The sequence below is a fragment of the Lemur catta genome, chromosome 16, assembly GCF_020740605.2.
Source record: "Lemur catta isolate mLemCat1 chromosome 16, mLemCat1.pri, whole genome shotgun sequence".
In the NCBI taxonomy this organism is placed as follows: Eukaryota; Metazoa; Chordata; class Mammalia; order Primates; family Lemuridae; genus Lemur; species Lemur catta.
Window position 1 is genome coordinate 26,045,663 of NC_059143.1, and position 22,957 is coordinate 26,068,619.

Below are 22,957 nucleotides of genomic sequence, written 5' to 3' on the forward strand. Positions count from 1 at the left end.
GGCACACTACATGACAGTGATGAGTCAGTTCTGATAACTGATGTAATACATGTTTGTGGATTCCTGGGTTTTTTGAATTCTTGAGGGTTTTTGTTTGATTGATTGATTTTGGGGACAGAGTCTTACTCTATAGCCCAGGCTAGAGTGCAGTGGCATCATCATAGCTCACTGTAGCCTCAAACTCTTGAGCTCAAGCCATCCTCCTGCCTCAGCCTCTTGAGTAGCTGGGACTACAGGCACAGCTAATTTTTCTATTTTTAGTAGAGACAAGGTCATGTTTTTGCTCAGACTAGTCTCAAACTCCTGACCTCAAGTAGTAAACATCAATAACTATAACCCACAAAAGCTCTTTGGGGTGCTCTAAAGGGCGTTGTAAGTCAAAAAGTTTGAGAACTACTGCTTTACATTATTCTCTTTAAATAAAGTTCAAAAAACAGGCAAAACCCATCTGTAATGCCAGAAGTCTAATAGAATGGTTACCTTGGGAGGGGGCACAAAGGAGCCGCTGGGGTATTGGGAATATTCTTCACCTGGGTGCTGACAATTTAAGGCATTCACTTTGTGGAAATTCATTCAGCTGTACATTTATGATTTGTCAACTTTTTGTATGTAAATATTTCAATAAAAAGGTTAAGACTTCTCTCTCTTCCTAAGCCAAACCTTGCTGTTAAACTTGTATGTAACTTTTTTCACTTAGCATAAACGTGCACTGGCCAGTTTTCATAACTGAGGATAAAAGACTCAGTTGGAACAGGTGGAAAAAAGCTGCTTCCTAAACTTTGCCTGTGGCCTTTCTGCTCATCCTCAGCCCCGTGTCCTACAGACACCCACCTAACCCCCATGGACACGTGGTTTCATGATTGGAAAATCGTAGCTAGAATGCCGAAAGGCTCTTTGGTTCCTCTCAAGTGCTTTATGGCTCTTCCAGGTAGGGGGTGTGTGGGGGTGTGTGTGTGTGTGTGTGCGCGCGCGCGCGCTCGTGCATATCTGTTCTGAGCTTAGTTATGATTTTTCCATATTTTCTCTATATTTTCTGATTTGCTTTGAGAGAATATTATCCTTTATGAATTTGTTACATTCTCTGAATGATTAACTGCTTGATTTAGAAATTTCCTTTTTGTCATCTATTCTTCTGGATCCTAATATTTGCTTCACTGATTTTCCATCCCATTTATTTCTAGTGTTCTTATGGTCTGTCCTCCTTTTCATACCGTTTTAGAATTTAATTCTTCAATGTATCATCCAAGAATCTGGCTTATCGCGTCTTTTCCACGGGACCTGCTGTCTCCACATTTTTCTGTATTCCTTGCTACTTCCTGGCCACTGACATGGCAATCAGTACTGTTCGTACACTGTACATTTTGCCTAATCCTTTTCTGCGTCTCACTTGAGTTTATTGTCTTTGTTGTTTTAGTAAGCTAGCAGCTACATAGTCACCCTGGCTGTTTTCTCTTCCTAAGTCTACTATAATAATAAGTAGGATTAACTTGGAAAAAAAGATTGTATATAACATGATTCAACAAAATGATATAAGAAGCTCTTTTTTTGTGCCCCTTTTACCCATGCACAGGCCGTTCCTGACTTCACAGTCTGGTTCCGGTAGTTGTGAGTCAGGCATTCAGGATGCATCCTCCCATAAAGACAGAGTGTCTTGGCTTGCTCACCTAGGATGTACTGAAGCTTAGCACTAATTATATAGATAAATAATCTAGCCACCACTTATAACATTTATAACAGAATTTTGATAGGAAACTATTTTCAGAAATATTATTAGGAATGATTAAGGTCACTTTTTTTTTTTTCCTGTAGCCTAGGCAACTAACTAGTCTTTTGGGCCCCACCTCTTTAGCTCTGACACTCAGACTCAGAGGGAGGGAGCTGCAGAGAGGGAGGCAGGCTGTGCGGGCCTTCTTGTGGTTCTTGGAGCAAGCATAGGGTGAGAGGGGAGTGGACCATGAGCTGGAGATGAGGCTGAGGTCTTGTGGATCAGTGGATAGATAGTGAGGTCACTGGTAATGGGAGATGGAGACCCTGCTGGGAAAGGGGGTCTTGGGAGTGGCAGAGAGGATGGGAGGGGCTGCAGTGGGATATAAGGAAGGACAATGGAAGCTGTGTGTTTAACCTTTTTTCCTGGGAGAGAGAAGGGACAAGGGCTACAGTGGCCTCTCCTTCCATTTCTCCCTCTTTTGATCCCTTTACCTCGTCATCTTTTTTTCTTCCGTTTTCTTTTTTTTTTCATCTGCCAACCAGCAGCCCTAGGGTAGAGTATTCAGTAACAAGGATTATTTTAGCAGCTTCAGAAGAAGGGTTTTGTTGGTATTTTGTTGGTACCTGTTAATAGTAGGTATAATCTCCTATGGACAGGTGATTACAGGGAGCCCGGAGAGCAAAGGGTTTGGGAGCTTGAGAGAGAGTAGGAAAGAGAAGAAAGTGGAGGCTGGAGCAGCTGTTACAATGGGGATACCTAAGAGAGTTATGTATGCCTTTCTTTAGGGGGCTTATGTTGTAAAAATACATCCCCCGATCTGGTTACTCACTGCTGTTACCGTTCTCTAATTGTTGTCTAGGAGTTTCATCTAGCTAACAAGGTTGAAAGAAGAGACCATGTTGTCTAACAAAGTGCTAGAAACCTACAACTAATACATTGATTTTGGGTGTGTTTGGTCTTTCTGATGATTGCATGTTCAGGCATAAATAGGCTTTACTAAGTGAGATGCATGTTGATATTTACCGATGGAGGCAGCAGCAGCAAGAGTCCAGTCAGCAGGGCATGGGCTGTGGAGTCCTCACTCCGGCCCTGCTGCCTCCTCACTGTCTCTGTGCTCAGTTTCTCCTCTGTGAAACGTGGCTCCAGGTATCTGCCTTACCGAGTGACTAGGAAGATTAAGGGCCTGATACCTAATAGATACTCAGTAAATATTATTTCTCTTCCTTGTTTAGGTTTTTACACTGAGTAAACTCCAGCGGTTCTGATTTTTTGTCTAATTGGATTCTTGAAATATATTCAGTTTGGTATTGATAATATAGCCTTAGCTCATTCTCTATTAAAATAAATCAACTGAAAACATTCATCAGGAACAGGTGCCTCATTTTAAGAATATAAATGACATCTTCAAAATAATTTTAATCTAAATATGTAACTTTAAATAGATACTATGTATTAAACATGGAACATTAACCAAAACTTAAATATTTGAAAAGGTACCAAGAGTCCCACCACTAGAGCAAACTGCTTTTATTGTTCTGTCACCCCCTTCTAGTCCGGATTCATTTATTATGCAATCTTAACAGTCACTTTTTATAAAGACATTTGCTTTGTCTCTAGGTGTAAAACAAAGGTGTATCCAGATAATCTTCCTACAACAAGTGTGGTGATTGTTTTCCACAATGAGGCTTGGAGCACACTTCTGCGAACTGTCCATAGTGTCATTAATCGCTCTCCAAGACACATGATAGAAGAAATTGTTCTAGTAGATGATGCCAGTGAAAGAGGTAAATTTTAAATTTTAATGCCAATCATATGCTACACCTTTTGTCACTGATGGTTAAAAAACTAGTTGCTATAATTTTTAACCTAATAACTTTATACAGACTTCTAATTTATCCCAAAAATATTTATGACATTTGAACTCATTCACATATGCAAAAAAGGACACCCTTGTGAAACTTAAAGTATTACTTTAATTAGCATTTATGTTGCATCTTAATCTTGTTTTAAAAAGAAATAATGCTGCTATATAACGTAAACAATTATGCAGAATAGTGACAAAACCCACATCATTTTGTTAGGATTTCCTCTGTGGGAAGCAGCAGCCCTAGGTCAGAAGAGAGAGACTGGAGCCTACTTACGTCCATGAATGGAGAAATTTAGTTCCACGCGTAGTAGGAAGTATCTTTGACAGAAAAGTGGCGCCTTAGATGGATGAGCCTTCCTTCTCCAGAGTCGTCTTAGGTTTCCCTATTTTGTCCATTTCTAAGTTTCAGGAATGATCTCTAACTAGGTACATACAAAAATCAGGAAGGATGAAAAGGTGATATATATTAATAATATGATTCTCATCTCATGATAAATCTCTACAGTGACTCTGGCCCAAATATCCTAAAAGAATCTCAGAATTTTTTGCCAACTTAGAATCTCCCACCTTGTTTTATGAAACACTCTTTTGGGAAAGGATATAGTAATTAAAGGTGCCTTGACCAACATTATTTATTCTGAATCCTTCCTAGAGATTTCATACTGCAAAATGCTATATAAAAGGCTCTGCTTAGTCCATTAGTAAAGAAACTTGTTAAACTCGGATGCCCAATACTTCCCAGCTTTCTTATTCACAGCACGTCTAGTTATGAATCATTGGTGTTGTGTGTTCTCCCAGTGTTCCTATGTCCACATGAGAAAAATTCGGAAGGAGCCAAGAAAATAGTTCCCTACTGTTTTTTCTTTCATTACCAGCCTTAAACTTCATGATGCATCATTTTATTAGAACCTTCATCTTTTTTGTCTATTCTCTCATTGCATCTGTTAAGATGATTTAGTCAAGCATTACACCTTCTCCTTCTTACACCCCCCAACTAAATATGTGCATTTAATAGTAATTAAGTTTATTCACATCATATATTGATTATCAGGAGTAATTTTTATATTAATAACAATTTAAGTTTTGTTATTTTGCCAGATTGTACTGGTGCAAATGAAGAATAAGTTATACTCCTACCTTCTCAAGCACCTTATATCTTACCTTCTTAACCTAATTAAAGGGACAGTTTATAATCACACAAAAAATTTAAATAATATAATACATAGTATAATTAAATGTCAAAATGAATGGGAGCTGTTATAAATTAAGAATGCCACACTTAAAAGGAAATAATTACTGTTGGCAATAGAAATGTAAACCTCACCTGGATAATTTGTTTGCTAGGAGCTAATCTGTCTTTAAGAAAATTAACTGAAGTTAATATGAAGAACAATATATGCAAACATTTGGCCGGGCACGTTGGCTCACGCCTGTAATCCTAGCACTCTGTGAGGCCAAGGCGGGAGGATTGTTTGAGCTCAGGAGTTTGAGACCAGCCTGAGCAAGAGTGAGACCATGTCTCTACTAAAAATGGAAAGAAATTAGCTGGACAACTAAAAATATATAGAAAAAATTAGCCGGGCATGGTGGCACATGCCTTGTAGTCCCAGCTACTCAGAAGGCTGAGGCAGCAGGATTGCTTGAGCCCAGGAATTTGTGGTTGCTGTGAGCTGGGCTGACGCCATGGCACTCTAGTCCGGGCAACAGAGCAAGACTCTGTCTCAAAAATAAAAAAATATATATATATATACACACACACACAAACATTTATCCTGCAAGTGACTTGTGCTTGGTTTTCTTATATGTTGATATTTACTAAATTAAATATTCCTCCAGGAGAGATGTTTATCCTGAGATAAAATGAATTATTTTTCCATTTCTTCCCCTCATTCTGTGAATGCCTGAGAAGGCTGTGTAGAATAGTAAATTTTTGTAGGATATGGCCTAATTAGAAAGATGCATGGACTCACAATAGGTGACAAGGAAACTCATTTGTACCAGCTCTTTCCCTTCCCTCATGCAGGCTGAGGTGACAAGGAAACTCATTTGTACCAGCTCTTTCCCTTCCCTCATGCAGGCCTTGCTTAATACCCCAACCTGCATAGATTCGTGAGAGAAAACTGGTGTGGGCAGGTATCTACTTCACTGCTTCACTGGGACTCTTAGTCACTAGGCAAGGTGCCTGAGTGCTACCCCAGAGTCCCTGATCAGGGATCTAGTTCTCCTTTATCTTTCTGCCTGGAAAGCCTCAAATATCTGGGTCACCATTTCTAATATCTGAGAACCACTAGGAATTGGTTTTTGTGGTGATAATTACATTCTTGCTATCCAGAGTGAGAATCATCTGATGTAATTCTCTTTGGCTCCATTGTTTACGTGGTAATTTTTGGGTTCAGAAACCAGAACAAGCTCTTTACTTTTATGTAACTCTTTAAATCTGCTTTTTCCTATTCATGAGACACATCCAAGGCACCATCATTTCTCACCTGGACTGCTGAAATAGACTAACTAGCCTAACTAATCTCCCCACATACTCTCTTACCCCTTTCCATCTGTTCACCATGCTGCGTGCAGAGTGAGCCTTTTAGAAGCATGCAGATCTGATCATGTCCCTTCTCTGAGTAAAACCCTCCTCTAAGCCCGGCAGGACCTGACGCCATCTGGCATCTCCAGTCACGTCTTGAACTGTTTCCCACCCACCCCATTCCCACACTTCTGCCCTTTGTCCGCAGTTTTCCTCTTTGATTGGTTAAAAGTGTCATCCTCCTTCCTATCTCAGGGCCTTTGCTTGTACTGGTGCTGTCCCTCCCTCCCCAGAACATGGTTCTGTAGGGAACGTCTTTTCCACCGTCTCCTCGGCCTAGATGACAACCTTCAGAGGTCAGCTCAAGTGTGAGTTTTTTAGGAGCCTTCCTTGACCTCCACAAACCTGTCATGTCCCTCTGAAAACATCTCAGAACACTCTGTACTCATGTATAGCTCTAACCAGAGTTTTAGTTATTTACTTGTCTGTTTAATGTCTGCCTTCACCCAATAGACTATATGCCCATCAGGGCTGTTTGCTTACCATTGTCTCCTCAGTGCCCACAGTGCCTGTTATACAGCAGACAGTCTAGAATTACTGAATGAATGAATGCATGAATGAATGAATGAATCATCTACCGGTCCTTTAATCTTCACATTTACTCCTTCTCTGTGCAGACTTCCTAACTAGATTGTATAGTCTGCTCATGGCCTCAGGATACTTGATTTCACCGTTAACCTGCTGAGTGACTCTGTTTATTAAAGAAGAATGAAGTAGATGCTATAATTATCTCTGTTTTATTGATGAGGAAAATGAGGCTTAGTGTGGTAGAGGAGTAGCCAGACTCTGTATAAATCGAGGGCTTGACCCCTTAACTGCTGTGCGCTTCACTTCTGATTGCTTCTGACGCACCTTTACTGTTATAGGATCTGTAATGAAGTCAGAGTCTGGATGAATGCCTAGTTTATGTCAGAAGTTATGTAATCATCTCAGAAAGTTATCTTAAGACTTAGAATTTATGTAATGTTTCTAATCTGAGATGACTATTGTTTTTCTCATTTTATACAAAAGGAAGCAAAGGTTTATATTTAGTAGCAATTAGGAGTCAGATTTATTAGACTCTAAATTCCTTGCTCTTCCCTACCACTCTTTAGAGTTCTGGCTAATATTTCTCAGATGTTGCTGTGAACAGTGAATTTTCCCAGACATTCACACTCTATGACAACCTCACACTCCGAGAGATGCTTAGGGTTCCATTTATAGGCCAGTCATTGTAAAGATACTTTAATAAACAAGATTTTCCCTTGTTTTTAGATTAAATAGTAGGTTATAACCAGTCACTTAACTCATGGTTTCATTTTTATAAAATGAGGCTTAAATAGGTAGTCCCTAATCCCCCACCCAGCCCCAAGTCCATAATTCTATATCAACTGATAGGAAGCCACCTATTTCTTAGCCTTATTGCATGAAAGCTACAAAGATGTCAAACAGATATGCCAAGAAAATTTGTAGAATAGTAAGTTTTTTGAGTTACTAGACCACAGAATCATGCATTTTTTATTTTGTTCATAGACAAGGCAGTATTATAGCTTTTGGAGACGTGAGGTGTAGGGATCAGATTGCTTTGGTTCTTAAGAAGCATTTTAAACCATCTAATATTTTTTGGAAAATTTGTTGGGAGACACATTGTTTATGACACACCCAACCTTGACTGATCTAAGGTACTAGAATATATCTCATACCCTACTGCATGAGAGGCTATCAAATTCTGAACATAAAGTATTTTAAATTTGTGTCTGATAGGTGCTTCTATAGTCCTAAATTGTTCTCTCTAGAATTGCCTTCTAGGGTTTTCTTGCTGTGGATAAAAAGATGGGCTTTGAAGTTAGGCAGACGTGGGTTTGAATCTTAGATCCACCCCTTGACAAGCTGTATCACCTTGATCAAATTCATGTAATATTCTGAGCCTTAGATTTTCATTTTTAAAGTATGCACAATAATACTTAACTTCATAGGGTGGTTGTGAGGATTAAGTGAGATAAAATATGTAATAAGACTAGCACTGTGCTAAACAGACACAAAGTATGAGCTACTACCGCAGAATGTTTCTTTTCTCTGGGATTGGCATTACCTTTACCCTTTTATTCAGAATCAAGTTAGATCTTTCTGACCCTAAGACTTGGTTCATAAAATCACAGTGATATTTTTCAGATATACTTTTTAGCCCAAATATTAGGAAATACATTAGCAGAAATGGAAATGATCAGTATTCTGGTGTAGTGGGACACATAGACCTCTCTCTTTCACAGCTTTCATATCCCTGACTACTTCATCACTGAGTCATTTTGGTCTTACCAAATAGCCAAGAATCATTTCACTCCATTTGTCTTTCCCACCCCACTGTACAAGAAGACCTTTGGGTCCCTACTCTTAATTTTTAATTAATAGGTATGAGGACAGCCTCTCTAGGAGTCCCATCTCAAGTACTCCTTCCCTAGAGAGATTTCCTCATACCTATTATATGGGGGCTGGTTGGAAAGACATTTGGCCATATTACCATCAGTGGCTTCTCTGGCATAAATTATGCAAACTAACCTGATCTGAAAAATTCTTTCTCTTTGCTTTGAGAAAGCGGTACCTTTTCTGCTTTTAAAAATTAGATGTGAATTTTGGAGGTAGGATATCCTTGCCTTGTCCTATATCCTTGTCTATGTCCTAAGGGGCGTAACCTCTTATTGGAACTCTCCTGGGTAGCTGTTGATTTCATACACCCACATAACTCTCCTTCTCCCCTTTTCCGTCCTTTTTCTCTTTTCCCCTTCAATTGCCCATCCCTTTTAAAAACGTTTTTCCTTAGACCTACTTGTCTGTTAAAGATCTCTGGCTTTGCAATTACAGTCCAGCATTTCTCTTCTGAGCTTGACCTCACTTCTTGCCTCTTGATTAAAAAACTGTGTAGTCAGAGACTGTGGTGATCAACAAGACAATAGTTTCCGCCTTTGAAGAAATTCCACGATTTTCTGAACTCTACAGCTATTGCATATTCTGTTTCTTTTCTCTGTCGGGAGGTCTGGATTTAATAAGCTTGAACTGCTTTCTTTCTATTGCTGATCCTTACGCATGATTGGAAAAAGAAGAATCGAGCCTGACAGAGAGTCTCTTAGAGAAATGTAGTAACATGCCTATCCTTGGTTAAGCCTGAGCCTAAAGGCCCTGTTCTATTAATAATGCCATGTGTAATAAGGTAGCGGCAGCTCTAGTCCACACTCTCAGGTAATAAAAAGACTTCCTTCAGCAAAATGGGTATGCGTCAGGGAGCCCCACTGAGAGTGCTCAGTAAATATGTGTTGAATGAATATTGTCAGTTAAAATTGCTTTACATCTGGGGAGTACCAGGTCACACTTTTTTCATGTTATTGTTTTGATTTGTTAATTTTTCAGACTTTTTGAAAAGACCTCTAGAGAGTTATGTGAAAAAACTGAAAGTACCAGTTAATGTAATTCGAATGGAGCAACGTTCTGGGTTGATCAGAGCTAGATTAAAAGGAGCTGCTGTGTCTAAAGGCCAAGTGATTACCTTCCTGGACGCTCATTGCGAGTGCACAGTAGGGTGGCTGGAGCCTCTCTTAGCCAGGATCAAACATGACAGGTAATTTTCTGGCATCTGTAAGTTTGTTTTCAGTACATTTGTCCTAAACTATATGGTAAATTATCAAATTCTATGTTTTTAATAAATATAAAAATAATTTCCTCCCAAGTTGCCTTTAAAATACCTGTTAAGAGCACTCTAAATGAAATATGAAGAATACATTCTAAAGCCTGGTGGGGATGTTTGCAAATTGTCTTGTTAATGGGGATGGATTAGGAAGCATGTTATTGGAATGTATACTGCATGCTCTGTTCACCGAACAGGAGCAGAACAGGTAGACATTGAACTCAAGGGAGATGGATAAAACCCTTTACTGGTCCCTGCCTTCTCAGCCTGACACTGGGGCAGGAAGATCGTCTCATCTCTGTCTGCGTCCTTATTTGGACTACAGCTCTCAGCTTGTAGCACAACAAGATGTAGAAGAAGATAGAGAGAAGCACATTGTGACCTGAAATGCTTGTTTATGGAGGCACCATATCTTAGATTATACAGGAAGAACATTGGTGCACTGCATGCCTGTGGTTGTAGTCTTCCGTGTTACACATTTTTCAATGAATTTCCTGTTGTTTGGCTCTGGCTTGATTTTTGTGCATCAGAAGGGAACCTAACTTCAGTCTGCTAGACTTACGTTAGTTGAATTTCTACTTGTCATTGCAATTTGAGCTAGAGGCTGACTGTGTCAACATTATGGTTTAGATTTTAGTGGGGTAAACTTTTACTGGTCAAGTGGAGAATGGAGGGGAGCTAAGCCACAGCATCTGTTCTGCTTGTTGGCACATGCTGGACCTACATCTGTCCCTTTTCAAAGATGAATAAATAGGAAAAACTAGCATTGGGCCAATGAGAAAGTACAGCAGCTTTTAGAAAGAGAACATTGCTGTGAAGAATCAAAGAAATAGAATATCTCTATAGATTATCTTCTATAAATAATAGATGACTGATTTAGGAAATATTTGCTTGCATAAAGATAACACATAATCTTTAGAAACGAGAGCCTGAAGCCATACCGAGAAAGCCATGTGAGGTGATGACAGAAGTATGGAAGGGAATTAGCTGAAATAACACCCATAATGACTTCCAGTTAGGACTGTATGGTGAATTAGATATCCTAAATAACGTTTTCAACTGGAAAAGCTGGATAAAAGGCAAACAAATTTTTAAATGCTTCATTGAGTTTGCACAGCAATAAGAAATCTCAGGTCTCAAAATGAAGTACAAGCAAATGAGCAGTGCAAACACTAAAGCCAGCTTTCACTGGTAGAGTCTCCGCTGAACTTTGGGAACACTAAGCTTCAGCCTTAATAGACAAACAAGGCAGGAAGATAGGAGACAAATCCTAAGCTCTGCCTAAGGTGGAAAGATTAATAGCAAACACCTGTATAAAGCTGGGATCTTGAAATCTATACCTCAGTGTAAGTGAGAATGAAAAATAAATCCCACCACATGAAAGAAAATTTGCCTATCTCAACCTTGGTATGGAGGAGAAGAGGAGAGACAAATTTCCCCTAAGGATTTGTAAACAGAATATAGAAAAAAAGGGAACCAACCAAGCTCTTTTTATGAGACTGGTATAACTGTGATATGAAAACTAGAAAAGAACTATGGGGAAAATTACAGCCCAAACCTATTCATGAATGCTAGTACAAAATCTCATAATACCAGCAAACTGAAACAGCAATATATATTATATAAAGCTAATTGCTTTAGCATAATATTACAAAACCAATTCATGTAATATACCCCATTAACATTTTTAAAACTGTGATTACAAATCTATTGAAAACACCTGTGATCACTTCCACAGATACCAAAAAAAGGGTTCCTCTAAATTTAACATCCATTTATAATTAAAAAATACTTAGCAAACTATTAGAGAATAGAAATTTACTAATCCAGGAAAGCATAGCTTAAAAAAAAAAAAACAGCCTTAACAAGCAAACTTCATATTAATGGTGAAATGGTAAAAGCATTTTTAAAAATGGAGCAAGATAAGAATGCCCTGAGTCACCAGTTAGAATTATTAGAAGTCTTAGATTTTGCAGTAATACAAGAAATAAATAAAGTATTTATTTATTCGAAAGAGGAAAACAGGTCAGTTGTAGATGATATGCTTATCTGTGAAGAAAAATAATCTTTACACAAAATAATAGAAATAATAAGAATTTAGCAACGTTGCCAAATAGGAGATCATTATAGAAAAGTCAGTTACCTTCTCCACACCAGCAAGGAATAGTTAGAAAATATAATGTGAAAAAGAAAAGACACTATTTATAATAGCAATGGAAATCATAGATTGTACATAGGATTATATTTATCAAAAGATGCATGAAATATAAAACTATTGAAATGCACTGATAAATCTAAGTGGAGAGAAGGATGAGGCTCATAGATAGAAAAGTGAATGTTATAAAAATATCAGTTCTCCCAAATTGATCTGTAAATTTAATGCATTTTTAATTAAAATCTCAACAAAATTTTCTTTGAGACACTGGACAGGCTGATTCTGTCATTGATGTGCAAATGCAAAAAGAACAAAAATAGTTAAGATGCTCCTGAAGAAGAGTCAGGTATAAGGAGGCTTGCCCTACCACATCAAGATGTATTTTAAAGCTATATTGATTATGGCAGTGATATATTAATGCAGGAATTCGCAAATAGACTAGTGAAACAGAGTAGCATCTAGAAAACAGCCCATTTTTTTATATGCACACTTGATTTAGATAGATTTATGACAGAGCAGGCACTGATAATTATAGCCGAAGAAAAAGAGACCAATAAATAAATAGTGCTGGAACAATTGGTTATCCATGAAGAAAACAAATAAAGTTGGATATTTAGTGTATATCATACCCAAAATCAGTTCCTTGAGGATTAAAGACTTAAATGTGAAAAACAAAAATATATTTCTTTTTAAGACAATATAGGAGAATATATGATCTTGGGGTAGGAGAAGATTTCTTAAATAAGACACCTATTGGATGAGTAGAATATTACGTACTATAAAATATGGCTGCCAAAGTCTATGAGTAAGGAACCTTTCCTTAGAAAGGTCTGTGGTCATTTGTGGATGTTTTTTCAGATTTGTTAAAAAAAAAAAAAATCACAATGCCAAACAAAAAAATCTTAAGTATATGGTCAGTTTGTATAAAGAAACACAAACCTGCAGGAAAAGTATCCTTTCTAATAATTAGAAAATACAAATTTTAAGAAACCAGAGATATTATTTAATGTTGTTATATTAGCAAAAATGTAAGAAAATAACATCCAAAGCTGATAGCATTCTGGGGAAACTGCCAGGAGAAATATATGCATTTAACGTTTATGGAAAGCCATGAAGGGTAGTGCCTTTAATTCAGTAATCTCACTACTAGAAGTTTACTCTTAAAGCAAAAACAAAAGTTTTTTATGTACACGAATACATTCATTTATCTTAATATCAAAAAACTATAAAGAATAAAAATGTCCAAGAGTTTTTTAAGAAAAGTATTACCTTAAAATGGTTAAATATGTAGTCAATAAAAGTGTTGTTTTTGAAAACACATAGAAACATTTTAAGTATTTTTACATGTAGCAAATATGTAAAAGTATGAATGAAAAAGAGATGGAAGGTTATCAACCAGTAAATAATTAAGATGCTAGTTTGGTATAATAACTATACCATGAAAGTTTTTCACCATTATCTTTAACATGATAGAGTTTATTTTTATTTTAAAAACACTAAGAATATAATTGTCATACTGTTGTGGTAGGCATCAAACAGTATAACATTTTGAAAGATTTTTAAATTTGCTTTTATGATTTTAGGAGAACAGTGGTATGTCCTATCATTGATGTGATCAGTGATGATACTTTTGAGTACATGGCAGGGTCTGATATGACCTATGGTGGATTCAACTGGAAACTCAATTTTCGCTGGTATCCTGTTCCCCAAAGAGAAATGGACAGAAGGAAAGGTGATCGAACTCTTCCTGTCAGGTAATTAATTTGTCAAACATTTTCCCTAAAGTTTTATTAGCAGAGGATTGTGAAGCTCTGGGAATCATATCAAAGGAGAAGTGTATTTTGAGAAACGTGAAACATTGTGTACCTTATATGTAGTTAAGAGCCATCCTTCACATATATTGGTATTTTAAAAAGGGGACTTTTTTCCTCCAATCAATTAATAAAACTAGAATTTTTCATTCTGTAAATCTAATGCACATGAAAAATGATGACATAATGAACATTTTGCAAATGTAGAAGTCAGATCTGTGCTTTAATTCAGTTCTTGAGGATTAAATATTTAGCTTAAATTCAATTGCTCCTTAACTAATTGTATCAGTATGTGAAAATATTACCTAAAACTGGGTCCTAGCACCATAATGTAAGATTTTAAATTCAGGCTTGTACTTGTAGAGTTAGGAAAGCTTGTACTAAACATAAAAATAACTAGTATTGACACAAAGTATAAAAAGGATTTCCATTAATGCATTTTCTGATTTTTCTTTGATTCTACACTTGGTCATATATAGATTTTTTTTCAGAAAGGAATAAAAATCTTCATGCTGTTCAGAACATGAAATTGAGACCTTTGGGCTTTCTGAGCCATCCTAGAATTTATCCCAGTTGCATCAACCTGCTGCTTCTGTAGCACTTGAGTTCCTTCAGAACCAAGCCTCAGCTTTCTCCTATTTGGGGACTTCTCGTTGTCTGCTTTCCCTTGAATTCAACTCTAGTTCTAGCAGCGTTGAAGACGTTTATCACTAACTATATGCTCTTTGCCCTAGCCAGCCTGAATTGTTAGCAGTATAAGAGACTTTCCTCTCTTTACTGTTAGTTCTGTTAGTTTTTGTTTCTCTCTCTCTCTCTCTTTTTGGAGACAGGACCTTGCTCTGTCACCCAGGCTGGAGTGGTGTAGTGGTACAATCATAGCTCACTGCAGTCTCTAACTCCTGGGCTCAAGCAATCCTCCTGTCTCAGCCTCCTGAGTAGCTAGGGCTACAGATGTGTGCTACCATGCCCAGCTAGGTTGTTTTTTTTTGTTTTTTTTTTTGCCTAATTTTTTGCAGAGACTTTTTACATTTTGCTATATTGCCCAGGCTAGTGTTGAACTCCTGGTCTTAAGCAATCCTCCTGCCTAGACCTTCCAAAGCACTGGGATAGCTGTAGTTCAATTCACCATCTAAATCAGGGCTTCCTAAATATTTTGAATATGATGGACTTCTTTTAAAAATCTGATAAAAGCTCTGGGTATTCTCTAATGAAGGGGGAAAAATGCACATGCACATACAGAAAATTTAGCATACAAAAACTCAGGTCAAGAAACTCCTGTACTAAATGATAGATAACTCTGGATTTTGGCCTGTTTTCTTTGACTCCTTTTCTCATTCTGTTTGTTTCATAAGTCCAAACCTTTTTTGGTAACAACTGTTTCCTCTGGAAAGACAAATGCTGCCTCACCAGGGCATGTAATGAGTACATTTTAGGGTTACAGAGGTGGCCAGTTCATCTTAAAATATGGTCCTCACAGTATTCTAGGGCCCCAGAACTTAATTGTTTTCTTCTGGTTGGAGTCCACTTTTTCTCCATACTCATCCTTCATGGAAATCAAATAGGCTGATACTCATTTATTTAAATCCTCCTCCATTATCATTTCTCTGTTTCATTTCACCTATTCCTACCCTCTGCATACCTGGGCCATATTTTGATGAATTGGGCTCCTCTTTTAATACACCATACTTAGTCAGGAGGCAGTTTAGTGATTTTATTCTTTATTTTGTCTCCTCCTTTCCTAAAAGATGTTTGGTAGGTGTAGGGAAAGGGCTTCATTGTTTTCATCCTGTTTTATCTTATGTCTTACAGTATTTGCTGCCCTTTGAAAACTGGCACATTAACTCTAACCTGAGTCTAGTTATTTAATATTGTCAGCCTTTATAGTTGGCTCGGAACTGTGGAGTGAGTACACAGTCCAATGGAGAGAACTGTGAGGAATAGTTTCAATTTAAGGAGTTTGAGGTGGAAGCTCAGTCAGGACCTGAGGACCAAGAAAGGTGCTAGAGATAGGAAGCACCCGTAGGACTGTGGCAAAGAGGGATGTTCGGGCAGAAGCTGCAACCGAATGGGTCCAGCAGTCAGCATGGCCGTGGTGCAAGACGTGGCTAAAGACCAAAGAATGTAGCACAAACACACAGAAAACCCCTAGAGGCCAATAAAAGATTTCTGAAAAGTGTGAGAATATGCATTTATTCAGTAGTTATAAACAGTTATAAAACTGCTTAATTGTTAAAATTAATGGTATAATATTATGATTGAATTTCAGAACACCTACAATGGCAGGAGGCCTTTTTTCTATAGACAGAGATTACTTTCAGGAAATTGGAACATATGATGCTGGAATGGATATTTGGGGAGGAGAAAACCTAGAAATTTCTTTTAGGGTAAGTTCTCTTTGAAAAAAATAAATCTTTTATTTAACCTCAAATGTATATATAGATATGCTTTGATTATTCATGCCATCTCTAAATAAGAAATAAAAAATTGAACTTAATATGAGTTTAATTTGACTTCAGAGCCTTTCAGTTCACAAAAAGTTTGGTAATACTATTAAGGGTTCATTAAGTGTTCAAACTATTTGAGCAAATAATTCAGTTATCTTTGTAACTTTTTGTCTTTATATCTTTATAACTGAGTTCAGTTATAAAATTCGAACAAGATTCCCTAGTTTTTAATTTCTGTTATTTTCAAGGAAGTAATTTAATCTCTAAAAAATAAAAACTAATATGCAGCTTGTATATGCTAGTTTGGTATTTAACTGCCAAAACCATAATTTCATATTCATGTTTTATAATATGCTTTTTCCTTCTGGTGTAAAAATTGTTCATTTATATAAAACCTGGTCACTTTTACCAGCTTTGTTTTTTAATAAAAAGAAAAAGGCAAAAGAATTCTGTAATGGCTCTAAATTAATTTAAACCCAGTCAACTTTATATAAAGTGTTTACATTTCATGTTCGCTAAAATCAACATATTTTTATATGACATTATATATTTTTTAAAATAATCAACTTTAGACACATAGTTTATTATAGTGGAAACCACACTGAAGTGTGCTGTAATCTGAACTGGCGAGCTCGTTTTGTTCCCAGTGAATTGTTTTGCCCTCTTGTAAAAGGAGAGGGTTGAACTCTAGATCATCTTGTAGGTCTTATCCAGCTCTAACATTTTATGATCCTGAGAAAACTTGAAGATAGGAACACTGAATATTTAACAAAATCAAAACTTTTCAAAATATGATTTTAATTGCAAATAGTTATGAGATTTTTAACTTAGGGGGAAAATATGTATTTTGAAAGGAGTAGGAGGATTCCATTAAATTAAGGATGTGAGCCCATACTTGATGATCTTTCTTTTACCCCCTTTTTTGCTTTTATTGTTCTAACAAAGACAACAAAACATGCTTTCACTTTCTCACTGAAGAACTCATGATGGATCCAGTCTAGGTTCCTATGTTCTGTTTCATGTACAAGCCGTAACAGGTTTGGAGAGGGGCAAACAGATTAGAATCCGGCCGGGTCAGTTTTTTTGTTTTGTTTTGTTTTGTTTTTACCATGAACCACAGTAATTTATACATTTTATACACAGAAAACACAAACTGTAAACATTTCGTGAAACGATATGTCCTTGTTAACAAGTGCTGGTTGTAATTCATCAATTTGAATTTATGATCCTCTTATGAATCATGGCCTGCAGTTAGAAAAGTAGTGTTCTAGATCTCATGTCTTTTCTGTATTTAGCCTTTAACCTATTCTTTCTGTATTTTAATCTTCAACTTTTTATTTGATTGTAAGCAAAAATTAGAGGAACATTTGCTCCTGAGGAAGCATTGGCTTTGTAGCAGTATAGTAGGAGCCCCACCGTCTGCCGTTGATTCTATGAAACGATGTCAACAACTTTTTTAAAAACCATCAGTCTTATATGTTCCTCTTTGCTGTTATTTTCAGATTTGGTAGTATGAAGATACTTTGGAAGGTTTTTCCCAGTAACTACAATATTTTCCATTTAAGTTTAAAGAAAAACCAAACCCCTATTCAGTTGAAAAGAAAAATGCCATGGGGAGACCCAGGTGAACTTTTCCTGGTTGCCCAGCTCCGTCTTACGTGGTCATCTCTGCTGCTGTTTTCAGATTTGGCAGTGCGGAGGAACTTTGGAAATTGTCACATGCTCACACGTCGGACATGTGTTTCGGAAAGCTACACCTTACACGTTTCCGGGAGGCACAGGGCAGATTATCAATAAAAATAACAGACGACTTGCAGAAGTGTGGATGGATGAATTCAAGAATTTCTTCTATATAATTTCTCCAGGTTAGCATTATTTTGCGTTAAAAATTACAAGACTGTACCTTTCTTATCCCTGATCCTGATGCATTCTGAGGAGACGTGAGAGGAGTGGAAGCGGAGCTTTGAGCAGAGGTGAACACCCACCTCATAAGGTCACTGTAAGGAATAATGAAATCACACACAGTATATAGAAAGTGCTTGGCAGAATGCCTGGAATAATATATTATTAACAGTAGTAATAAATTATCCGGGTCAGTATTGCTAGCCCAGGTGTTACCCGTGTTCTATTTTTTTTTAACCTAATTGCAACATTTAATATTTATTCCTGTGAAGTTTCATTTTGTTGATTTTCTGGCATTTTCCTAGCTTATATGACCTTTTCTTGATTCTTGGCTTCTTCATTCAGCATAATAAAACTGCCATTTGAGCAGTGGGTTCTGAGCATTCCCTGTAGGCAGACCCTCCGTGCCGTCATGAGACCAGTGCAGAGTCCCTGTAACTTGCTACAAGGGGCTTCTCTCCGGGGCCTTTTCTCTGCTGCTCAGGGTTTTGTGAGCAGAGTTGTTCCATCACCTGTAAGTCAGCCTGACATTGTTACTGTGTTGAGTGGCAGTGTGCACAGTTCAGTGAGTTTTGTGAGAAAAACCTGACTGGAAACAATTGCTCTGTTGAATATTTGAGCAAAATAGATCTTGGTATTTTTGATTTTGCTTTAACATATATTAAAGTTTTCTGATCCCATATAACTTATATTTAATATTACTAGCATGTATTCTCACATAAATTTAATTTTTCTTTAAAAAATTACAACACATTTTAATTTCTTTGGTTTATACTTTGGGTGGTGGATTCATGGGATGTCACTTGTATAGCCACACAGCACCCAAGTGATACCACTGTTCTCATTCATCTGGCTTGTTAGATTCAATATACAGATAGATGTATGTTACCTAATAGAACACTAATAATTCAGAGTCAATTATTTCTTTCAACAGGTGTTACAAAGGTAGATTATGGAGATATATCATCGAGACTTGGTCTAAGACAGAAACTACAATGCAAACCTTTCTCTTGGTACCTAGAGAATATTTATCCTGATTCTCAGATTCCACGTCACTATTTCTCATTGGGAGAGGTAAAAATATGTGTATTCTATGTGGTTATTATGTTCTTATTTCTTTATAAAAAACAATAGAGGTTAAACTTCCAATAAGGGAAGGACCTTTATATTAAAATTATATAACCTCAAGTGTAGGGAAATTTTTGCTAGTTCACAGTCTACGTCATAACTTTAAGTCTTATTAAATTTTTTTCATGTTATATTTTATTAAAATAAGAATACTCTACCCCTAACCTTTCACAGTTGGGCCCTTGTTATATCTTTGGTAAGCTTATTATTTTAACAAATTAAGCCATTTCTTTGGGACTGTGTACTCCTAAAGTTAATGTTCTAGTGTTAATTAGCCTAAATCAAAGCTTGAGGAACCTTAAAGTGGAGATAAATTCTAAAGAACTGACAAGGGAACTTGAAAGACCACTAATAATAAATTATATTTTCAGTACACATCTATTTTCCTTTGAGAGTTTTAAATCTCTCCATTTGGGCAGTGAGGTTAGACAAGAATTTTGTTTCTGGTGATGCCTTTAGTTATTTCTCTTAGGATTCAGCACGAAATTTTCTTGAAACATGAAAAAAATTACATATTAATGCTTATAATTAATGTTATAATTAGTTAACACAAAGTAGTTATACTTTGGAGTTTAGCCTTTTTTATCCCTAGGGTGCCTGTACTATAGGATCTGAAAAGAGAAAGATTTACATTCTTACCTACTGGTGTAACTACCATGGTGGTTACAGGAATAATTTCTTGTGCCCTGTTCTACCATATTTCTAGAATGGCAGTAGCTCTCCAACTGTCTGCCAGCCAAGTTTCTGTTCTGAGCGTAGAAATCCAAATAGTTCCTTCTTTTTAGCCCGAAGGTCTGATTTTTTTTTAATCTGAAATATTTAGTGTCTAGGTCAAAATTCTTTTAGAAGGGCAAATTCTTCCCTCTCCTGGAAGAAAACACAGCTGTCTTCACCTCTAGCATTGGTAAATCCATGGTCTTCCTTTTTGTTCCCAAGAAACAAAAGTCATTCTTTTTTTAATTGAACCTTTTCTGTTCCATTGACTTAGTCATCACACTTGTATTTTTGTTTTTATGGTTGCCCTAGACATTTCAATATGCTTCCCTGAATTATTACAGTCTGCCTTAAGTTAGCACTTTCACCAATTTGCAATTTAATAGATTTTTCCTTCTAGTTTTTGGAGCAGAAGTGTTGGGCTACTGCTATGTTCTACCTAGAAGCACTGCTTTTCCTTTTCTTCTTTATTACAGTATAATGCTTCAGGCTTTTGGACCGTAAATATTCTTGGTATCCTTTCTTTGTTTTTTGTGTTTTTTTTTTTTTTTTTTTTTTTTTTTTTTTTTGAGACAGAGTGTCACTTTGTTGCCCGGGCTAGAGTGAGTGCCGTGGCATCAGCCTAGCTCACAGCAACCTCAGACTCCTGGGCTTAAGCGATCCTACTGCCTCAGCCTCCCTAGTAGCTGGGACTACAGGCATGAGCCACCATGCCCGGCTAATTTTTTTTTTTTTGTATATATATTTTTAGTTGGCCAGATAATTTCTTTCTATTTTTAGTAGAGACGGGGTCTCACTCTTGCTCAGGCTGGTCTCGAACTCCTGACCTCGAGCGATCCACCCGCCTCGGCCTCCCAGAGCTAGGATTACAGGCGTGAGCCACCGCGCCCGGCCTTTATCCTTTCTTAATAATCTTCTAACTCCCCAAGATCCTCCTTTTCAAGGTAGTGATTTTCAACACAGCCCAGTAGTACATTACAAATCAATTTAATTGCTTATGACCACCATTTTTTAATAGTCTAGAAAAGAATATATGAAAGTGCATTGCTTGCAGTGAAGGAATTTTGTTTTTACTGGGTCACGATGTAAAATATTTCTTACCATGAGTTGCAATCAAAAAAGTTTGAAGGCAGCTGTCTTTCAACGCATAAAGGACAGTTCTTTGTCTAAATAGCCTTTGTGTTTGTAGGGATTACTCACAATCAGATGGTCTTTATCTCTTTGTTAGCTCCTCCTTTTGTTGTCCACCTTTCTAGTAGATACATAACTGTTTCTGTATCCCACGCCTTCTTTCCAAGAGGACACAGAACTTCCACCTTGTTACAGTGCAGTCACTTCTTCCTCTACCATCCCCTTGCTCAAAATCCTTTGCTTGGAATCTGGAATATTTTTTCTGGGACAGTCTTAGCAATTAAAATGCCTTAGTTGTACATAGGCCCTTTGTAAAAAGTTTTATCCATCCTTGTCTTGACCCGTAATCACTTGACTTAAAGGAAGGCTCTAGAAGAGAGGGAGAAGGAAGAGTTCTTCTAGAAGCACAAGCATATGATTGTCTATGGCAGGGATTAGCACACTTCAGCCTGCAGGCTAAATCCAACCTGCTGCCTGTTTTTGTAAATAAACTGTTACTGAAATATGGCCACGCCCGTGTATTTCCTTCCTACCTCTAGCTACTTTTACACTACAACAGCAGAGTTGAGTAGTTGCAGCAGAGACCCTTATGGCCCACAAGCCTGAAATATTTAGTGTCTAGCCCTTTAAGAAAATGTTTACTAACCCCTGGGATATGCAGTCAGAAGCAATTACTGATAGCCTTCCTTGTCTTCACTCACCAATTGTTCCAGCTTGTCTTTGATCATTTGGAGCCTTCATTGTAGTATTTTCTTCAGTTGATAGAACTAAAATTAAACTTCTCTTGTTTGCTTCCTTCCTCCTTCTTACCCTGTAAGTCTAAATGATACTCTCTCTCTCCCACTCCTCCTCCCTCAGAGTTCAATTTCCATTGAGTTGACGTACCTGGAAATATGTCTGTACTGTGGAATCTTGCCTTTTTTCCACTATTCTTTCACTGTAGCTATGTGTTTTCTTAACAGGCTGCACCATCTGCAGTTGCAAATCTGCAAAATCTGCAAAAAAGACTTCATTGTAAATCTTTATGAACTTCTAATTATAAAATTGCTTTTAGAAAAAAGTAGGAAGCCAAGTAGTAAAAACAATTAACCCTTCTGTGATAGAAATTAATAGAAGGACGAAATTTCCTTCTGTAAGTCACAATAGCAAATGATGATATGTGTGGACAGGGCTACAACCAGGCTGTAACTCAGGATTGAATCTTCCTAACACTCAGGAAAAGTAACCCCCCACCCAAGGAGGTTGTTGCTTCTTCAGTCCTTTCATTCATTCAACAAATATTTGAGTACCTACTATTTTAGGTACTATTTTAAGTACTTAGAACATAGCAATGAATAAAGCAAAAATCCTGCTCTCGTTGATCTTACAGTCTGTGAGGGAAGGTATATTTTGACAAATATACAATATGTCAGGTGGTGGTAAGGGCAGAAGGGATAGAGAATGACTGGTGAGCATGGGTAGTGGTGCTGTTTTATGTAGGGAGGTTGAAAAAGGCCTCTCATAAGGTGATTTTTAGGCAGAGATCTGAAGGAAGTGAAAGAGCAAGCCATATGAGTTTCTAGGAAGAGAGTATTCTGGGCACAGAGAAGAATAGGTACAAAGGTTTCTAAGATGAGGGTGTACACAGCATGTTCTAGAAACAGCATCTTCTCACTGAAGTCTCATTAATAAGAGTCTGTTTCCTTTGCTGAATCCTCATTCCTGTCAAGGAATGCCCAGGGTGAGTGATGCACCATGGAAAGTTTATGGCAGTCTCTCTGTAACTTGCCTTTAGAATTGAGAATGAGGAGTACTTTTTTTCCTTCAAACTGACCCAGTTTTGGACAACGCCTAAGCATTGTTAGCTAGGCCAGAGTGT

At 37.2% G+C, this 22,957-nt stretch overlaps 1 protein-coding gene across 1 annotated transcript in view; it reads left to right on the top strand.

Annotated features, from left to right (window-relative positions):
• The window catches only part of GALNT1 (polypeptide N-acetylgalactosaminyltransferase 1), a 53,824-nt gene that overhangs the window by 22,343 nt on the left and 8,524 nt on the right, over positions 1-22,957 (top strand). The window contains exons 4-9 of the mRNA XM_045528012.1: positions 3,326-3,492; positions 9,541-9,748; positions 13,553-13,723; positions 16,047-16,164; positions 17,909-18,089; positions 19,061-19,200. Coding sequence (XP_045383968.1) covers positions 3,326-3,492; positions 9,541-9,748; positions 13,553-13,723; positions 16,047-16,164; positions 17,909-18,089; positions 19,061-19,200 — 985 coding nt within the window. The remainder of the gene's footprint in view (positions 1-3,325; positions 3,493-9,540; positions 9,749-13,552; positions 13,724-16,046; positions 16,165-17,908; positions 18,090-19,060; positions 19,201-22,957) is intronic.